General features: G+C 36.5%; 1 protein-coding gene across 2 annotated transcripts; it reads right to left on the bottom strand.

Annotated features, from left to right (window-relative positions):
- Positions 1 to 490: 490 nt before the first annotated feature.
- On the bottom strand, positions 491 to 17,578 carry LOC131104501 (regulator of G-protein signaling 19-like). Of its 2 annotated transcripts, none has more exons than XM_058051769.2 (5): positions 17,240 to 17,578; positions 4,850 to 5,022; positions 4,631 to 4,726; positions 2,941 to 3,175; positions 491 to 889 (listed from the first exon to the last, which is right to left on the bottom strand). In XM_058051769.2, the coding sequence occupies exons 1-5, from the start codon at positions 17,558 to 17,560 to the stop codon at positions 701 to 703; spliced, it is 1,014 nt and encodes a 337-aa protein (XP_057907752.2). In that variant the 5' UTR covers positions 17,561 to 17,578; the 3' UTR covers positions 491 to 700. The 2 variants fall into 2 exon arrangements, with proteins under 2 accessions (XP_057907752.2, XP_057907753.2); XM_058051770.2 differs by having other exon boundaries at positions 4,631 to 4,714.
- Between the last annotated feature and the right edge of the window lie 207 nt (positions 17,579 to 17,785).

Here is a 17,785-nt window from a genome sequence, read left to right as displayed (position 1 = left end):
TGCACAGTTTGACCCCGGAACAGATAATGTCCCTTTAAGGGAGTTGAGAGTGCAAAACGGTGGCTTGTGTTAGACTTGGAGGTTTCCACATGGAGTTCGATCCCCTGATGTATTGCAACACAAATACTGTATGTGTTTGCATTGGTGTACTTTGTTGTTATTATAAAATATTAATGTCATATACTCTGAAGTATGCTGATACAGATAGAGTGTGTGTGTGTGTGTGTGTGTGTGTGCGCTGACTCCAGTGTTTTATTGCAGTGTGTGTTGTTGCATCAAGTTCAGTGTTTTTGTCCCAAAGAGAACAAAAAAAAACATTTGTCTGTGAAAAAAAGTCTTGTTTGTAAATCCGACGTGAGGATGCTCCTGTGCTTTCCAGTTGGCAGGGAGGCGGAGCATGCCCAAATAAGGCATAAACAAGGCGGGCGCAGCTCTTTAAAGGCGATGGGCCGGACGTGGAGGAAAACACGAGAAATGGACGAATAACGGATGAATAACTTTTTTCTCTGTTGGGCGCTAAAATAAAAAGAGAAATACTGCAGACTTAAAAAAAACTGCAGTACCTGCAGTACCACGTAAACCCCACGGGGGCGACATTGAGTCGTGGCTGTGTTTACCATGTACAGTATGTGCCCGCCTTTTCGGGAGGCGGTCCTGAGACGTGATAGGACTGTGGGACGGGGACGGCGCAGGACCTGGACTAGGACTCGGATGAGCTGCGTGAGCTGGCACGAATGAGCGACTTGTAGATGTTGGAGGAGAGGAATCGCGGGTACGAGTCCCTGTACATCAGCATGTAGATCTGCATCTGGGCCTCCTCGAAGATGTGAGGCGTCGGGTCCGGTATCTTATTGTTGATCACTTCCCGAACGTGGGCGTCGAGGCTCACCTGCGATGGATGCGCGATGATGTCACATGATGTCAAATCACTGACACTGGCAACATAATCATTTCGCAAGAATGACTGGCAACATAATGAGGAAAATAACGTTGATTTGTCCATTTTTTGCTGCTGTTTTTTTTTTTTTGGAGTTTTTTTATTTTATGTCATCAGTCAGAAGTGAAAATAAAGTAATAATAATATTATTATTATTACATGATAAACTACATTTATGAAACATTTAATTTGTCCATTTTTTGCTGCTGTTTTTTATTTTTGGGAGTTTTTTTAATTTTATGTCATCAGTCAGAGAAGTGAAAATAAAGTAATAATATATTATTATTATTAACTAATAAACTACATTTATGAAACATTTAATTTGTCAATTTTTTGCTGCTGTTTTTTTTAATTTTTGGGAGTTTTTTTAATTTTATGTCATCAGTCAGAAGTGAAAATAAAGTAATAATATATTATTATTATTAAATAATAAACTACATTTATGAAACATTTAATTAGTCAATTTTTTGCTGCTGTTTTTTTTAATTTTTGGGAGTTTTTTTTAATTTTATGTCATCAGTCAGAAGTGAAAATAAAGTAATAATATATTATTATTATTAAATAATAAACTACATTTATGAAACATTTAATTTGTCAATTTTTTGCTGCTGTTTTTTTTTAATTTTTGGGAGTTTTTTAATTTTATGTCATCAGTCAGAGAAGTGAAAATAAAGTAATAATATATTATTATTATTATTACATGATAAACTACATTTATGAAACATTTAATTTGTCAAATTTTTGCTGCTGTTTTTTTATTTTTGGGAGTTTTTTAATTTTATGTCATCAGTCAGAGAAGTGAAAATAAAGTAATAATATATTATTATTATTAAATAATAAACTACATTTATGAAACATTTAATTTGTCCATTTTTTGCTGCTGTTTTTTTATTTTTGGGAGTTTTTTAATTTGATGTCATCAGTCAGAGAAGTGAAAATAAAGTAATAATATATTATTATTATTAAATAATAAACTACATTTATGAAACATGTACATTTGTCAATTTTTTTATGCTGTTTTTTATTTTTTGGAGTTTTTTTATTTTATGTCATCAGTCAGAGAAGTGAAAATAAAGTAATAATATATTATTATTATTACATAATAAACTACATTTATGAAACATGTACATTTGTCAATTTTTGCTGCTGTTTTTTTAATTTTTGGGAGTTTTTTTAATTTTATGTCATCAGTCAGAAAAATGAAAATAAAGTAATAATATTTTATTATTACATGATAAACTACATTTATGAAACATTTAATTTGTCAATTTTTTGCTGCTGTTTTTTTTATTTTTGGGAGTTTTTTAATTTTATGTCATCAGTCAGAGAAGTGAAAATAAAGTAATAATATATTATTATTATTACATGATAAACTACATTTATGAAACATGTAATACACTATTAAATAATATGATTTGTTTTAATATTATAAAATAACGATAAGAGAGAGCGTAATGTCACTTTAGTAAAAATACTTTTTTCCAAGGGAAATATGAGAAATAAAACAAAATGAAGTACTTTTTGGTAATATTTAGTTGGGGAAAGATTGTATCGTTGGAATAAATTCAAAATATTATATTATGACAAGAAAAGAAAAATGTAAATGATGAAATAGTGGTGGTATCTTAACCCTAACGTTAGAGCAGTGGTGTCCAAGATGCGGCCCAGGGGCCATTTACCGCCAACTGAAGCAACAAAAACTTGAAAAATGATATTTTGCAACATTCTTGTAAAATTATCACATTTTTTTTTTAAATTGAATATTTATTCCTGTCAAATAAGTGTTAATAATAAGATTTTTTATTATAATTTTTAAACTTTTTTTGTTGTTAAATGATATTTTGGGCCGATTTAAAAAAAAAAACCAACAATAACAAAATAAACAGTTGAAGTTCATAATGGCCCCTGAAAAGCTGCTAGAGGGGTCTGGCAAGGTGTTCCGATGCCATCGACTGTGGAGTCGTACCCACAACCAACGAGGTCCCCTCCACGGCCTGTCCTACCTCTTTGGGCGAGCGTATGGAGATGTAGTCCTCGTAGATGAAGCGCACCTTCTCCTCCACGCGATCCTTGTTGACCTCCTGCTTGAGGTCTTCGCACGCCAGCCAGAACATCAAGTTCTCCTCGCTGTACTCCGTGCGTAGAAACTCCCGGAAAATGTTCCGACCCGCCGGGTTGCGCATCAGCTTGTCGAAGGACTGGGACCACAGACGGATCTCTTGCTCCGAGGGTTCCGTGCTAACGGGAAGAAAAACAAAGAAAAAGCTAAATACGGATATAAGGTTAGCCTTATAGGATGGGTGTTTTATAAGAATAATGTTCAAATATTATCAGAATAAATAATAATAATAATAAATATAATAAATTTAATAAATATAATAAATATAATAAATATAATAAATATAACAAGCATAATAAATATAATAAATATAATAATAAAATAAATATAATAATAAAATAAAAATAATAATAAAATAAAAAATAATAAAAATAATAAAAATAAAAATAAAATTATTACAAATAAAAAATAAAGTAATAATATATTATTATTATTACATGTAATAACAATAAATGTAATAAATATAATAAATATAATAACTATAATAAATATAATAAAAATAATAAATATAATAAAATAAAAATAATAAAAATAAAAAATAATAAAAATAAAAATATTAAAAATAAAAAATAAAGTAATAATATATTATTATTATTACATGTAATAATAATAAATATAATAATAAAATAAAAATAATAATAAAATAAAAATAATAAAAAATAATACAAATAAAAATAAAAATATTAAAAATAAAAGTAATAATATATTATTATTAGTACATGTAATAATAATAAATATAATAAATATAATAAATATAAATATAATAAAATAAAAATAATAAAAATAATAAAAAATATAATAAAAATAAAAATAAAAATATTAAAAATAAAAAATAAAGTAATAATATATTATTATTATTGCAGGTAATAATAATAAATATAATAATAAAATAAAATAATAAAAATAAAAAATAATTATTAAATAATTAAATAATTATTAAAAATAAAAATAAAAGTCATTTTTGTAGCATAGAGTTGAAATATTAAAGGAGAATATGTTACTATAGTCATTATATGAGAACCAAACCAAACTAAATAAAGTGGTCATTTTTTGGACAATTATGTCAAAGGATAAATATTTCTTATATTTATATTAATATACACTATAATATATTATTATAATATAATATATTATTATTGTTTAACATGTTTGAGTGTCCGATAATTATCGATATGGGATTTTTCCCGATGGTGCAAACATTATTTACATTATTAATTACATTATTATGTGTCCATTCCACCACAGGAAATATGTTATGATACTCATATCGCTATCGGAAATTGAGAGTTGGACAAAAAAAAGCCAATATCAGACATCCCAATACATTATATTAATTATTTCTTTGATATTATGGACATTTTTAAATAATGATGAGAAAATAAAAATGTAAACGTTGAAGTATTTGGAAGAATAATATGCTATCATGACAAATATATATGCAAAATATCAAAGCGGTAAAAAAGGTTTGGACCCCCCGCCCGAGGCCACCCTAACCTCAACACGAGACAGAGACCCCCCCCCATGTTCCCCGGGGGCACGGACATGCTACATTAGCATGCCGCGCGTGGACTCACCAAGGTTCACAGTTTGGGATTGTCTTCATCTTGGTGTCTTGTGACATCCTCTTCCTCCCTCGCCGCCTCCTCTCGTCTTCATTCCTGATGGTGAGACTGTTACGATAAAACGGCTTTAAGCCAGGAAACACACCCGGCACGTCGTACTCGGATCGGGAAGCTGCCTCATCCCGAAAGGACACCAAAGCACTCGGAGAACAAAGTTGTGGGATGTCCTACCAGGTGCAGCTCCAACAGCAGCACCACCAGGAGAAGCAGACACTCGCTCGTGGGGGGTTGTGGGTGGTGATCAAGCTCCGCCCCGCCGGCCCGCCGAGCGCCGATGTCTCGCAGCCGCCCACCCCCATGGTCAGCTCGCCCACCCCTCGCTCGGCCGGGATGGGACCGGTGTACTTCAGGGACAGGAGACAAAAAGGGAACATTTGGCGATGATGAAATGATTTTTTTGAACCTTAACCAACCCACGGCTCCAGAGCCACATGTGGCCCTTCAGGCTCTTTGTTGTGGCTCCCATATTCCCAATATTAGAAAAAGAAAGTTTAAATATTTGGGAAAAGCCCCCCCAGGAAAAATGGGGAAAAAAATAGCAAAATACAATCGTAATTTTGCTTTAGAAATTTCACAATTTTATTAAAAATTTAAAATCAGGTTGTGGAAAAAGTTACAATATTATGTAAATAAAGTCAAAATATTATAGGAATAAAGTCCTAATATTAGAAAAAGAAAATTGAAATATTTGGGAAAAGCCCCCCCAGGAAAAATGGGGCAAAAAATAGCAAAATACAATCGGAATTTTGCCTTAGAAATTTCAAAAATGTATTCAAAATTTAAAATCAGGTTGTGAAAAAAGTTACAATATTATGTAAATAAAGTCAAAATATTATAGGAATAAAGTCCTAATATTAGAAAAAGAAAATTTAAATATTTGGGAAAAGCCCCCCCAGGAAAAATGGGGAAAAAATAGCAAAATACAATCGGAATTTTGCTTTAGAAATTTCACAATTTTATTCAAAATTTAAAATCAGGTTGTGGAAAAAGTTACAATATTATGTAAATAAAGTCAAAATATTATAGGAATAAAGTCCTAATATTAGAAAAAGAAAATTGAAATATTTGGGAAAAGCCCCCCCAGGAAAAATGGGGAAAAAATAGCAAAATACAATCGGAATTTTGCTTTAGAAATTTCACAATTTTATTCAAAATTTAAAATCAGGTTGTGGAAAAAGTTACAATATTATGTAAATAAAGTCAAAATATTATAGGAATAAAGTCCTAATATTAGAAAAAGAAAATTGAAATATTTGGGAAAAGCCCCCCCTCAGGAAATATGGGGAAAAAAAAAGCAAAATACAATCGTAATTTTGCTTTAGAAATTTCAAAAATGTATTCAAAATTTAAAATCAGGTTGTGGAAAAAGTTACAATATTATGTAAATAAAGTCAAAATATTATAGGAATAAAGTCCTAATATTAGAAAAAGAAAATTGAAATATTTGGGAAAAGCCCCCCCAGGAAAAATGGGGAAAAAAATAGCAAAATACAATCGTAATTTTGCTTTAGAAATTTCAAAAATGTATTCAAAATTTAAAATCAGGTTGTGGAAAAAGTTACAATATTATGTAAATAAAGTCAAAATATTATAGGAATAAAGTCCTAATATTAGAAAAAGAAAATTGAAATATTTGGGAAAAGCCCTCCCCAGGAAAAATGGGAAAAAAAATAGCAAAATACAGCAGCAGGAGCAGCGGTAAAAGACAAGGACAACTCGCTGTGAGGAAGAAGGCCATCATGGTGAGAGGAAGTGAGAGAGAGACAGTGTGATGCATCATGTGACTGAGATGTGATACCACTCTCTGGCGCGCACACACACACATATTTACAAAATATGTTTAACATGTGTGTGTGTGTTAGAGGATAGCAACCAGGTGGTGCTAACGATGGTTGTGATCGTCCGTTCCCCAAATTTAATAGAAAAAGTGTAAAAAAATTTACTTTACTAGAATGAACAACTTCCTTTTTGTGACCTGGGTGTCACAATGCTGTGAAGGTGTCAGTGTTGTGGGTGTCACAGTGTCGATTATGTAGGTCTCACAATATTGTGGGGGTGTCAGTTCTGTGGGTCTCACAATGTTGTGGAGGTCACAATGTTGTGGAAGTGTCGATTATGTAGGTCTCACAATGTTGTGGTAGTCACAATGTTGTGGGAGTGTCCATTATGTAGGTGTCACAATGTTGTGGAAGTCACAATGTTGTGGAGGTCACAGTGATGTGGTGGTGTAAATGATGTGTCAGGGTGTGAGTTCTCTGGATCTCACAATGTTGTGGAGGTCACAATGTTGTGGGAGTGTCGATTATGTAGGTCCCACAATATTGTGGGGGTGTCAGTTCTGTGTCTCACAATGTTGTGGAAGTCACAATGTTGTGGTGTCAGTGATGTGGGTGTCACAATGTTGTGGTGTCAGTGATGCGGGTGTCACAATGTTGTGGAGGGTCGGGGTGTCAGTGATGCGGGTGTCACAATGTTGTGGAGGGTCAGGGTGTCACCATGTTGTGGAAGGTCAGGGTGTCAGTGATGTAGGTGTCACAATGTTGTGGAGGGTCTGGGTGTCAGTGATGTGGGTGTCACAATGTTGTGGAAGGTCAGGGTGTCAGTGATGTGGGTGTCACAATGTTGTGGAGGGTCGGGGTGTCAGTGATGCGGGTGTCACAATGTTGTGGAGGGTCAGGGCGTCACCATGTTGTGGAAGGTCAGGGTGTCAGTGATATAGGTATCACAATGTTGTGGAGGGTCGGGGTGTCACAATGTTGTGGAAGGTCAGGGTGTCAGTGATGTGGGTGTCACAATGTTGTGGAGGGTCCGGGTGTCAGTGATGCGGGTGTCACAATGTTGTGGAGGGTCGGGGTGTCACAATGTTGTGGAGGGTCCGGGTGTCAGTGATGTGGGTGTCACAATGTTGTGGAGGGTCCGGGTGTCAGTGATGTGGGTGTCACAATGTTGTGGAGGGTCCGGGTGTCAGTGATGCGGGTGTCACAATGTTGTGGAGGGTCCGGGTGTCAGTGATGCGGGTGTCACAATGTTGTGGAGTGTCTGGGTGTCAGTGATGCGGGTGTCACAATGTTGTGGAGTGTCCGGGTGTCAGTGATGCGGGTGTCACAATGTTGTGGAGTGTCAGGGTGTCAGTGATGCGGGTGTCACAATGTTGTGGAGTGTCCGGGTGTCAGTGATGCGGGTGTCACAATGTTGTGGAGGGTCCGGGTGTCACAATTATTGCTGAGTGGTGAAATCGTGTTTATAACCGAGTGTGGAATTTTTTTATGCTATTCAATAAAGTTTTGGTTGAAGATAACTGCAAAGCTAGCTAAAGTTAGCTTGTAGCATTACAGTAAGTACACATGTGCAGCACACAGGAAGTGCAGACCTAAAATATTCAAGTGAAATTTCTTTTCTTTAGCTGCCATTTTGTATTTATGATGGATGGAATATGACGGTTCCGCAACTGAGCTCAAACGGCGACTTTTGAGGCTAGCGTCCGTCACTGCGGATTCACCTTTTTGAGAAGGTTTCCAATAGAAACACAATTTATCATGGAAAATAAAACGACATAAACGACAATACTTAGCATGTTAGCATGGCAAAAACAAGTCATGGCGAGTTTGAAGTGAAAGACAAAAGAAGAACGAGACGCACCAATCACGTTGCCGCAACACTTTTGCGCTTTCTTTTGTAACGTAAACGTAAACACAAAGTGTCGCTAAAAGCGTAAAACGGCAAAGCTCACCACAAAGACGACGAGTCAACGTGGACGATGGACGCAAAAAAAAAAAACTTGTTGTCGTCCTGGAGCTACGAAGACAACAGTCTACATGTCTTCCTTTGGGTGAAGGAGGAAGAGAAGCAGTCAAAGTCGTTGAGGGTTGGCAGACAGGAAGTGGGATGGTTGTGGAGTCGATTGTGAAACTTCTTAGTTTCGCTGTGAAACACGAAGCAGACTCGAATGAAACTCTTAACATTCTGGTTCTTAGCAAGTGGGACCTTCTTAGACCCCCCAGAGAAACACTACAGGTCCCAGGAAGTTGAGGGTTCAAGGGATGCAGAGCAGCTGAACCACCAAACGCTCCGTATCGTTCCACTCCTGCAGACGGAACGCTCCATATTTCCATAATCCCTCGGTGTAAACAAACTAACTTGGTAGAACCCAGAAAAAAAGACCATCTCTATCCAGAAATCAATGCTCCGCCCTTGAGGTACCCCATCCAATAGAATCGCAGATACAGTCATGGCCGGAAATAGGTCCAGATGGGAGTCTTTGGGAGTGGAGGAATATAATTACTTTGAGGGAAGCATGGAAGTCAAGATCGACAGACGGATTGATTGGTGTGATGTCCGCCGTTATGCAGACTCTGACGCGGTTCTTCGTGTTGAAGACGGAACTGATCCAGGAGGCAAAATCGTGCCTGAAATTAGCTGGTGTCTGTTTCGGGATCACCTGGAAGGAACTGGACTAACCATCCTCTACCCCAACTTCAGATAAGCAGAAGATGGATGGATGGATGGAGGTCTTGATGGCCTCATCAGGATGTGACCAGAACATGTCTACATCCGGTCAGCCTAAGTTTTCGGAAGTCAAGTGTAAGGCAACTGGATTTGTGCTCCAAAGTCCGTCATCAGTCATGATACAGTATTTGGAGGTACACAGTAACTGCATTTGTCCCATCTTTGGCCCGAAGGCCAGTTCCTTCCAGAGCATCTCACTGTTGCTAATCCCGCCATTATCTAATTATGACATTATTAGCATGAGTGAAAACGGCCTGTGGATGTATCTTGTGATACTCCCTACCGCCGGAGAAAAGCCACGCAGCTTTGGGAGGAGCTCCACAACATTCGTCACGCCACCTTTAGCTTCTGTGATGATTCATCTGAAAGTCCACAAAAATATTATATTTATGAGTCAAATATCATCATATTTGCACCACTCCATATCATGGTTACAAGTCTCGTATCATATTTGCACCACTCCATATTATATCTATGAGTCATGTATCATCATATTTGCACCACTCCATATCATATTTATGAGTCATATATCATCATATTTGCACCACTCCATATCATATTTACAAGTCATGTATCATCGTTTTTGCACCACTCCTTATGGTTATAAGTCATGTATCATATTTGTACCACTCCATATCATATTTACGAGTCACGTATCATATTTGCACCACTCCTTATGGTTACAAGTCACCTGTCATATTTGCACCACTCCATATCATATTTACAAGTCATGTACCATCGTTTTTGTACCACTCCTTATGGTTACAAGTCACGTATCATATTTGCACCACTTCATATTATATTTATGAGTCAAATATCATATTTGCACCACTCCATATCATGGTTACAAGTCACGTATCATATTTGCACCACTCCATATTATATTTATGAGTCATATATCATCATATTTGCACCACTCCATATCATATTTACGAGTCACGTATCATATTTGCACCACTCCTTATGGTTACAAGTCACCTGTCATATTTGCACCACTCCATATCATATTTACAAGTCATGTACCATCGTTTTTGTACCACTCCTTATGGTTACAAGTCACGTTATCATATTTGCACCACTTCATATTATATTTATGAGTCAAATATCATCATATTTGCACCACTCCATATCATGGTTACAAGTCACGTATCATATTTGCACCACTCCATATTATATTTATGAGTCATGTATCATCATATTTGCACCACTCCATATCATATTTATGAGTCATATATCATCATATTTGCACCACTCCATATCATATTTACGAGTCACGTATCATATTTGCACCACTCCTTATGGCTACAAGTCACCTGTCATATTTGCACCACTCCATATCATATTTACAAGTCATGTACCATCGTTTTTGTACCACTCCTTATGGTTACAAGTCACGTATCATATTTGCACCACTTCATATTATATTTATGAGTCAAATATCATATTTGCACCACTCCATATCATGGTTACAAGTCACGTATCATATTTGCACCACTCCATATTATATTTATGAGTCATGTATCATCATATTTGCACCACTCCATATCATATTTATGAGTCATATATCATCATATTTGCACCACTCCATATCATATTTACGAGTCACGTATCATATTTGCACCACTCCTTATGGTTACAAGTCACCTGTCATATTTGCACCACTCCATATCATATTTACAAGTCATGTACCATCGTTTTTGTACCACTCCTTATGGTTACAAGTCACGTATCATATTTGCACCACTTCATATTATATTTATGAGTCAAATATCATCATATTTGCACCACTCCATATCACGGTTACAAGTCACGTATCATATTTGCACCACTCCATATTATATTTATGAGTCATGTATCATCATATTTGCACCACTCCACATCATATTTACAAGTCATGTATCATCGTTTTTGCACCACTCCTTATGGTTACAAGTCATGTATCATATTTGTACCACTCCATATCATATTTATGAGTCATGTATCATCATATTTGCACCACTCCATATCATATTTACAAGTCATGTACCATCGTTTTTGCACCACTCCTTATGGTTACAAGTCACCTATCATATTTGCACCACTCCATATTATATTCATGAGTCAAATATCATATTTGCACCACTCCATATCATGGAGAGGCGGGGTACACCCTGGACTGGTGGCCAGCCAATCCCAGGGCACATATAGACAAACAACCATTCACACTCACATTCAGCTGACGTGAATGTTTTTGGAATGGAGGAGGAAAGCGGAGTACCCGGAGAAAAAACACTCCCAATCTCCTGTCTATGCGGCCTCCATGCTAACCACTCGTCCACTGTGCAGCCCGAATTCTACAAAAAAAAAATACATCTGAATTTGTAGATATTAGAATATTAGAAGTAGTAATTTGACTCGGTGGGAATGTGTTGGAAAATCGCCTGTTAGCATTTTGGTGACGTTCGATTTGGAGCAGTAAGGCTCTGCAAGGTCTCTTCTGTGGAGATTCCCTTCATGAAGCGCTGCTTGGAATTTGTCCTCACGTGATTCCGTGATCATCCACGGCATGAGCTCGGCCGAGATGGACTAGGAGGGAAGTGGAAGGTAGCGAGAGCCAGACGGAATGGAAAAGGCCGCGACGATGATAAAAAGAGGAAGCGGCGAGCGATGGGGGTCAGTGGAGAAGGATGCGTGGACAGGGACAGGAAGTGTGGGTCAACAGGAATCAGGAAGACAAAAAAAAAAACACTTGTAGACTCGTGATGACAACAAGTCTGAGTGGCGCTTCCTTTTTTTTTGGCTTCCGGGTCTGCTAGCCGTTCTGGCAGAACTGGTCTGCGTCTTGTAACGTCAACGCTGTCCGTCTGACGGTTCACCGAGACGACGCTCTGCTCCAACACCAGCACCATGACTATTACACCACGACCACATAATCAACTTGTCGGCAAACTTGCATGATAAGCCATGTTGCAAAAAGCAAGATGTCCACCAAAAAAGACAATTTTACAAGAAAAAATTTTTTGCAGGCGAAAAGACTGAATTCTGCAGGAAAAAGTCACAATTTTGCATGAAAAAAAAAAAAAAAATTCGAGAACAAATATGAATTTTGTGGGGCTAAAAAACTGAATTCCACGAACAAGACATCTGAATTTTGAACAAAACAAAAAAAAAAGAGAGAAATTCTACATTTTCTACCAGGAAAAAAAAGTCAGAATTTACAAGGAACAATTTTTTTTACGAGAAAAAGTCCAAATTTAGCAGTGAAAAAAAACAATTAATTTTATTAAAAAAAATATCCCCCAACCTAATTTTCCAAAAATTATTACTGTTTAGCAACTTTAAAAAAAATAAACTAATTTTCCCTTAAATACTTAAACTCTACGCTACTAAAATGGCATTTCCTCATTTTCCCATCCTCCTCATATTACAACGTTATTGTCCTAATAATATTTTTACTTTATTGTCATAAAATTACAGTTTATTTTCTTTTTTTCCCCTCCCCCTCAACAATTTAAACTTTCTTTTTGGATATTCATTTTTTTCAATTCCTGTATAATTTAAAGTTTTTACCAACGTTATTCATTTTGTTTGTTTTTCATATTATATAATATAAAAAAAAAGGTATATTAAGGTCTAATATTTACAGTTTATGTGTAATAAATTGGTGTTATTTTTCCTCATGATATTACGTTCCTTGTGTTAAATTTGTTGAGATCGCAGCTTATCTACCTCCATTTTTTCCCCACATTTGTTTGTCACAACCTTATTCCATTTTTTAATTGTTGCACATTTATTACAAATAAAAAAAAAGAATAATCACATTTACATGAGTATTCATAGCTTTTCCATCTGAAAATGATTCCCATCCAACCTGGTGGAGCTAGGGAGGTACTGCAAAGAGGAATGGGCAAAACTGGAATACTTTCCGGATGTACTGTATAACTCTAAAATAAATATTAGTAAAAGAGTTCATGCATGCTTGAGTATAAAACATGATAAATATGGCCACGCCTCTTATTGGACATGACATGCTTGTTGGCGGTGCAAGCCTGTCATGTGACTCAGGGAACAGTCAAACCTGCCAGATGGCTTCCCTTGCTAAGCGGTTCAGGTGATGTTTTCACAACAAACCATTTATCATTCCCGCTTTTCCGTTTTCCTCGTTTTCCCAAGATGAGTGAAGCCGCCCCAATGTCAAAAATGCCTTTACAGGAAGAACACAATGCCAAAAAATTAATGTTTTGACTTTTTTTTAAATTGTTATAATGTCCAAAGAGATGTGGTGTAGAAAAAACAACAACAACAAAAGCAGGAGTGTGGCTTCCTGGCGTCTGTTGATCCATAAACACACCATCAAGAGCAGCAAGGTCACTAAAAGTCACAAAGCAAACTTTCTCACACAGCGGACTGACCTTTTCACAGACATTTTTACTATTTTATTATATTTATGCTGATTTGGCAAACTTTGTTTCATATTTTTTTAATGAAGCACTCAGAAGACATGTAGCGTTCTACACTGGCCACTAGGTGTCACTAATGTTACTGGAATGTTACTACCATACGCACAGATAGCAGGAGTGCAATATTTTGTATATAAAATATATATAAAAAATATATATAATATGAATATAATCAATAAATATAATATATATATTATATTTCGTTGTAGTTTTCCTAAGGATAATGTTGAAATCCATCAGTGGCTCAACAAGTTCAGAACATAAACTAGAAAAGCACTCAGAGAGCGCAGACCTCCGCCGAGGGCATACGTACATGGTTAGCATTAGCATGCTAACACCTAGCATGATAGCGTTTATATAATAGTTTACCTATGAAAACAGCCAACAGTGATATGGTGCTAATGTTAGCACTCTAGAAATGCTAACAACTAGCATGATAGCGTTCATATAATAGTCTACCTATGAAAACAGCCAACAATGCTATGGTGCTAATGTTAGCGCACTAGAAATTCTAACACCTAGCACGATAGCGTTTATATAATAGTCTACTTATGAAAACAGCCAACAATGCTATGGTGCTAATGTTAGCACTCTAGAAATGCTAACACCTACCATAATAGCGTTTATGTAATAGTCTACCTATGAAAACAGCCAACAATGCTATGGTGCTAATGTTAGCACTCTAGAAATGCTAACACCTAGCATCATAGCGTTTATATAATAGTCTATTTATAAAAACAGCCAACAATGCTATGGTGCTAATGTTAGCACACTAGAAATGCTAACAACTAGCATCATAGCGTTTATATAATCGTCTACTTATGAAAACAACCAACAATGCTATGGTGCTAATGTTAGCACTCTAGAAATGCTAACACCTAGCATCATAGCGTTTATATAATAGTCTATAAAAACAGCCAACAATGTTATGGTGCTAATGTTAGCACTCTAGAAATGCTAATACCTAGCATGATAGCATTTATATAATGGCCTACCTATGAAAACAGCCAACAATGCTATGGTGCTAATGTTAGCACTCTAGAAATGCTAACACCTAGCATCATAGCGTTTATATAATAGTCTATTTATAAAAACAGCCAACAATGCTATGGTGCTAATGTTAGCACACTAGAAATGCTAACAACTAGCATCATAGCGTTTATATAATCGTCTACTTATGAAAACAACCAACAATGCTATGGTGCTAATGTTAGCACTCTAGAAATGCTAACACCTAGCATCATAGCGTTTATATAATAGTCTATAAAAACAGCCAACAATGTTATGGTGCTAATGTTAGCACTCTAGAAATGCTAATACCTAGCATGATAGCATTTATATAATGGTCTACCTATGAAAACAGCCAACAATGCTATGGTGCTAATGTTAGCGCACTAGAAATGCTAACACCTAGCTCAATAGCATTTATATAATAGTCTACCTATGAAAACAGCCAACAATGCTATGGTGCTAATGTTAGCACTCTAGAAATGCTAACACCTAGCATCATAGCGTTTATATAATAGTCTATTTATAAAAACAGCCAACAATGCTATGGTGCTAATGTTAGCACACTAGAAATGCTAACAACTAGCATCATAGCGTTTATATAATCGTCTACTTATGAAAACAACCAACAATGCTATGGTGCTAATGTTAGCACTCTAGAAATGCTAACACCTAGCATCATAGCGTTTATATAATAGTCTATAAAAACAGCCAACAATGTTATGGTGCTAATGTTAGCACTCTAGAAATGCTAATACCTAGCATGATAGCATATATAATGGCCTACCTATGAAAACAGCCAACAATGCTATGGTGCTAATGTTAGCGCACTAGAAATGCTAACACCTAGCTCAATAGCATTTATATAATAGTCTACCTATGAAAACAGCCAACAATGCTATGGTGCTAATGTTAGCACTCTAAAAATGCTAACACCTAGCATCATAGCATTTATATAATAGTCTACCTATGAAAACAGCCAACAATGCTATGGTGCTAATGTTAGCACTGTAGAAATGCTAACCCCTAGCATCATAGCGTTTATATAATAGTGTACCTATGAAAACAGTCAACAATGCTGTGTTGCTAATGTTAGCACTCTAGAAATGCTAATACCTAGCATGTGATATTTTGCTGAAATTTACCTTTGTTCGACCGCTGATTACTAACATCCAGATACTAGCTTCCAGAATTTGCGCCTATTCCAGCTATGTATATTTTCAAAATGGTGATTGTGATATGGGCATGCCCATATAAGGACATAACCTCATTAGCTGAAACTTTAGCTTCGTTTAATGTGAGAATACAACAGAAAAGTGGGAAAAGTATACTTTTTGAGCCCTTTAAGAGTCATAAATCTCCAGTTACGAACGGACTAAGCGCAAAATTGTACAAATCTTTGTCAACACAACAAAGATTTGGAATTCATGACCTTCTCACCCTGTAGGTATCTTCTTTGGAATAACAAACATTCTTTCCCACGCCATTCCCGAAATTTGTATCATGTCTCAATAAATCAGGCAAAAAAAAAAAAAGCAGGAGGAATTTGCCATCGTTTTTTTTTAAATGCTATTCCTTCAGGTACCGTGATGCTGACCTTCCATGACCTTCAGTCTCTACATATCGCCGACTTGACTCACCTATCGGAAGGAAGAATCCTTCCCTGATACGCTCCTGCTAATCACATGACCACATTTAGGATGGATAGGGTGTCTTTCTCATTAATTATTATTATTGATCATACTGAGAACATTTTCCATACATTTCTCAAAGATGTTGAATAATTTATTTATTTAACTTATAAACAAATCTGCTAACAAAAAGGCTCTCAAAACATGAAAAATGTGTTGTGATTTTAATGTTTGTATTTATCTGGCAATTTTGTTGCTTTATTCTTATTTGTACACTTGGTTAGTAATCACGTTTATTGGTTAAAATGAAAAAAAAAAGTGTAGTTTAGCGATGAAACGAGAATACACAACAGAAACGAGCAAGGAAATTACAAAGTTAGGAGGTGATTTAGCAAAAGGGATCGAATACTTTTTTCGGATTTGTTGACAATGACGTTACTCCACGATATTGTTTTACTTCCTCGGTTTCAGTTTCTACACTCGTTTTATGTAGTTCACTACCTCTTACTTTGGATAGTAACGCGACGCCATAGTTTGCTTTTACATTTAGCTAGCGGGCAAGTGAAGTGAACGGGTAAGTACCCGTGACTCCCGATTCAGAGCAAAATGAGCGACTCCTTCGTGAGTCTTTACTTTCAACTTCTCAAAACGGGGAATTCAGGTTAGTCCAACCCCGGTGCTAACATGCTAACAGGTAGAACCTGTGCTGTCATTCCACGCAGAGCAAATTGTTGGAGGAGAAAGAGAAACTAAGTTGAATTCATTAGACCAAACGTGACAAGTCCACTTAGCTCCTCTTGTTCGCCGCCTACGGTGGCTAAACACCTGAAGGAGGCGGACATTTAAAAAAAAAAGTGTCAAGTGCTCCGGGAAACAAATGAAAGAATCCCTGGAAGGCCACCTTGTCGGAGCATGAACTCGTCATGCCTTCCCAGAGGATTCAGCATTCCCAACAAAAAAACACAAGACGTACTCACAATGTTGGCATGAAGGAGGTCCGGAGGACGACATCCGCCTCGCGTTCGGAGGCACATCCGCCTGTCGTCTACTCTTCTTCCCGGTGTTCCTGTCGTGTTCCTCCACACTCCCGAGTCAACGTCCGTCTGCCGTGTCGGAGGAGGAGGAGAGGGAGGAGGAAGAGGCGGACGATTCTCCCTCCTCCTCCTCCTCCTGCCGGGGTTTTTCCCAGAGAAAGAGAGCGAGATAATGGACAATGCGCATGCGCAGAGCGTCCTAATGCATGTAAATAAATAAGTCAACATTCCACTTGACGAATGTACAATGAAACAAGCAAACATGGAGTATAATATGATATTTAAAAACACAAACAAGCAACAAAACGAGATGTTATGTTGAGTTAGCAAAATAAACAAGTAAAGCTGTGTGTAAATAAAGCAAATATATCTCACATAGAAACAGAAAACAGCTGCAAGATATCAGCCCGACGGTCACAACCTCCAGATGGTGAAGGCAAAAAGGCTTCCTGTCTTTGGCATGCTTGACTCAGCGAGATGGCGATATCT

The sequence above is a fragment of the Doryrhamphus excisus genome, linkage group LG15 (assembly GCF_037039965.1).
Source record: "Doryrhamphus excisus strain RoL-2023G ecotype Guam linkage group LG15, RoL_Dexc_Guam_v1.1, whole genome shotgun sequence".
NCBI lineage: Eukaryota > Metazoa > Chordata > Actinopteri > Syngnathiformes > Syngnathidae > Doryrhamphus > Doryrhamphus excisus.
The sequence above is the reverse complement of the archived record's forward strand: the minus strand, read 5'-3'. Positions and strand labels throughout refer to the sequence as shown.